This window comes from Colobus angolensis, unplaced genomic scaffold, assembly GCF_000951035.1.
Source record: "Colobus angolensis palliatus isolate OR3802 unplaced genomic scaffold, Cang.pa_1.0 Scaffold32, whole genome shotgun sequence".
NCBI classification, from domain to species: domain Eukaryota; kingdom Metazoa; phylum Chordata; class Mammalia; order Primates; family Cercopithecidae; genus Colobus; species Colobus angolensis.
Genome location: NW_012116488.1, coordinates 3,234,534 through 3,237,870, shown reverse-complemented (window position 1 = coordinate 3,237,870; position 3,337 = coordinate 3,234,534). Strand labels below are relative to the sequence as shown.

At 52.4% G+C, this 3,337-nt stretch overlaps 1 protein-coding gene across 1 annotated transcript in view; it reads left to right on the top strand.

Moving 5' to 3' along the window:
- RCOR1 (REST corepressor 1) overlaps positions 1 to 3,337 on the top strand; it is a 157,235-nt gene that overhangs the window by 10,514 nt on the left and 143,384 nt on the right. The window contains exon 4 of the mRNA XM_011951580.1: positions 2,980 to 3,238. Coding sequence (XP_011806970.1) covers positions 2,980 to 3,238 — 259 coding nt within the window. The remainder of the gene's footprint in view (positions 1 to 2,979; positions 3,239 to 3,337) is intronic.

Genomic DNA, 3,337 nt, shown 5'->3' with positions numbered 1-3,337 from the left:
GTGTTAGCCAGGATGGTCTCGATCTCCTGACCTCGTGATCCGCCCGTCTTGGCCTCCCAAAGTGCTGGGATTACAGGCTTGAGCCACCGCGCCCGGCCACCAAGCAGAATTTTCTAACAAGCCCAAATATAGTAATAATAATAATTAGCAGCAGGAAGAACTAGAAACAGTGGGGTAGGAAAGCCTGTACCAGTCTCTTCTTTTCCTCATCCCTTCCCTTCATTCCTGAACTGAAGGAGACTGAGCCCCTTTGGGCTTTGGTGACTCCATCACTGGGGTGTGTTCATTTGATGGTTGATTTTGCTGTACCAGGTACTTCCTTTCCCATTTTCTAATCATTTTATAACACATGCTGACTCTTCCCTTCCCTTCTCCTTTTCCTGGGAAAATACAATGAACAAACAAACTTAGTGCGAATTAAAACAAAATTGTAAATACCTTATGTTTAGAATCAGACCAAGCATCTTGCGGACACCCTTGCCCCTGGCCATCCCAGCATCCCTGGGGCAACTCTGGCCTTGGGTCAGAGGCTCCACAGCTCCTGGCTTAGCTGTGCCCTGGCTCCTCCCCTCATATCATGCCTGACACTAGGAAGGTTGTAGGTTATTTCACCTCTGGGTGCCTCAGCTTTCTCATCTATAAGGGTGGGGGATGAGATGGTCATAGTTTTTTTGTTTGTTTTAGCATGGAGGATGCGATGGTCATAGGGTCATAGTTTTTTTTTTATCATTGATGTAGTTTATTATTATTATTATACTTTAAGTTCTAGGGTACATATGCACAAAGTGCAGGTTTGTTACATATGTATCCATGTGTCATGTTGGTGTGCTGCACCCATCAATTCATCATTTACATTAGGTATATCTCCTAACGCTATCTCTCCACCCTTGTTTTTGTTTTATACAGATGAGATCTCACTATGTCGCCGGGCGCCATGCTCAAGCCTGTAATCCCAGCACTTTGGGAGGCTGAGGCGGGCAGATCACGAGGCCAGGAGTTTGAGATCAGCCTGGCCAATATGGTGAAACCCCATCTCTACTAAAAATACGAAAATTAGCTGGATGTAGTGGTGGGTGCCTGTAATCCTAGTTACTCGGGAGGCTGAGGCACAGGAATTGCTTGAACCCAGGAGGCAGAGGTTGCGGTGAGCCGAGATCATGCCACTGGACTCCAGCATGGGCGACAGAGCGAGACTCCGTCTCAAAAAAAAAAAAAATTAATAAAAGAAAAAAGGCAAGGAGGCATCCCAGTGATGACAGGTTGGAAGCTGCAGAGGAGACTGATGGGGAGTGACCTGTGAGGTAGGAGGACCAGGTGAACTGGAATCTCCAGGTCCAGATAAATGAGGGTTTCCAGGAGGAGGAGTGGTCGACTCAGCTGTTGCTGAGCTCAATGAGACCGAGAAGTGAGCCCCGGATTGGGCAGCGGAGAGGCTGTAGGTTACCTTAGCAGCAGTTAAGGGGTGAGGACACAGCTCTGCTGGGTGGGGTATTGAGAGGCTGGGATGTGAGGGGGTTGAGGAAGCGAGTGTAGGGAAGTCTTCGGAAATGTCTGAGGGGAAGGAGAAATGGCCAGCGGCGGAGAGGGCTGGGGGGCAGGAGTCGGTCCAGAGGGAGGCTGATGGCACAGAAAAGCCTCAAGGGGAAGGCAGGGGAGAGGGTCCCAGGCCTGAGTAGGACGTGGGTGTCCGACAGGGAGGTTTGTCTGTTTGGGGACAGGGAGAGGAGAAAGATCCTGAAGGCTTTCGTTTTTCTCTGAAGAATGAGGTAAGGCCACGGGCTGGGAGCCCAGGCAGAAGGGGCTGTGGGAGGTGTAAGGAGAGGGGAACAGGCATGAGGTCTCAGTTTCAGAGTGGGAGTCTCACTGAAAAACATGGTAGGGCTGCCGGCTTTGTGGACGCGTTACAAGTGTGGGGGTCACAAATTCCCAATCCCAGGGCTGTGTGTGGCGCCCTCTCCCCAAGCGATGGGAAGGCGGGTGTCCTTAAGGTTGGGGTTCCTTACGGCGGAAGGATGGACTCTATTACAATCCATCAGGCCAGGAGGTAGGTACTGTTTTCTGTATTTTACGGTTGGGAAATCTGAGAGCTTCAGGCCAATATAGTTTCCGTGTAGCATTAGGGTCAAACTAGAACAGGGACCGACACATGTTAAGTGTTAATATTGGTTGGGGGAAAAAAAAAAGAATGCTTTTAAAGTCCACTGCTGCACCCCTACTGGTAGCCCAGCCTGGCCTCAGCCTTGGGGGCTGGTGGGTGGAGAGGGTGGCCGTGTACTCTGCTATCCCTGTTGCCTTAATAAATGACCCAGTATCACCTTTGTGCCCTTGTAGGTTGATCCTTCCAGTCTGGTGGTACAACTTTGTAGACACCAAGTGAGCGGGGCAGCGTGTTCTGGACCTCATTCCTCACACAGGGGTCACCTCCGGATGAGTCAGAGGCCTTAGCCAGTGGCCCAGCCCCGGGAATGCCACCCCGGTTCTGTACCCTGCCCAGGCCAGCTGAAGGGTGTATCGGGGCACACACCTGCAGCATCCAGGGCTCTCCAAGGAGAGACATCCTTTGGAGGAGAGTCCAAGAATTGCGACCCTGAACTTGGTGGGGTCAGGGCTTCTATACTAGGAGGGGTCCCAGCCCTGTTTCTTAAAGGCCATTTAGGCAGAAGTGAACGTGGTCTCTTCAATAAAGTTAATAATAGTTCATGCTGCAAAAAATGTTCAAGAGAAAACCCCTCTTATTTATTCAGGCTTTAAAACCATAAAACTCCCAAATTCTCCCTGTAGCTATTTATATCCAAAGCTCGTCCCCATATTAATCTCAGGTTTGAAGCAATTTAAAAGAAAAATAGCCATCCCTACTTTAAAAAGATTTCCCGTATAGACCTCCACTGGTCTAATTACGAAGGCAGCGTAGTTTCGGGGTTGGCTGGGGGTAGGGCACCGGGACCTCCAAGGCAGTTACACCCCTCAGCCCCCCCACAGCTGTACGGCTGCCCGGTGGTCCCTCTCCAGGGCAGCGGCTCTCAGGCTGGCCTCAGCCGACCCCACCCGCCCGCGCCCCGGGTTCTCCCTCGCGGGGGTTCCGGGGGGAGAGAGGAGGCGGGGCGGGCGACAGATCCGGAAAAGTGGCTGCCCTCGCCCCGGAGGAAGTTGACCCTCCTCCCGCGCCGAGAGCTTGGGATGAAAATAGCTTCTTCCTCTTTACCCTTCCTGGACCCCTGCCCCAGAAAGGCTGCGCCCGGTCATTCATCTTTCAGCAGCCACCCCGGCGGCTAGGCTAGTGCGTCCCCACGCCGGGACTCTGTGCCCCGGGGGCCCACGGGGACCCTCCCTTGGGCCT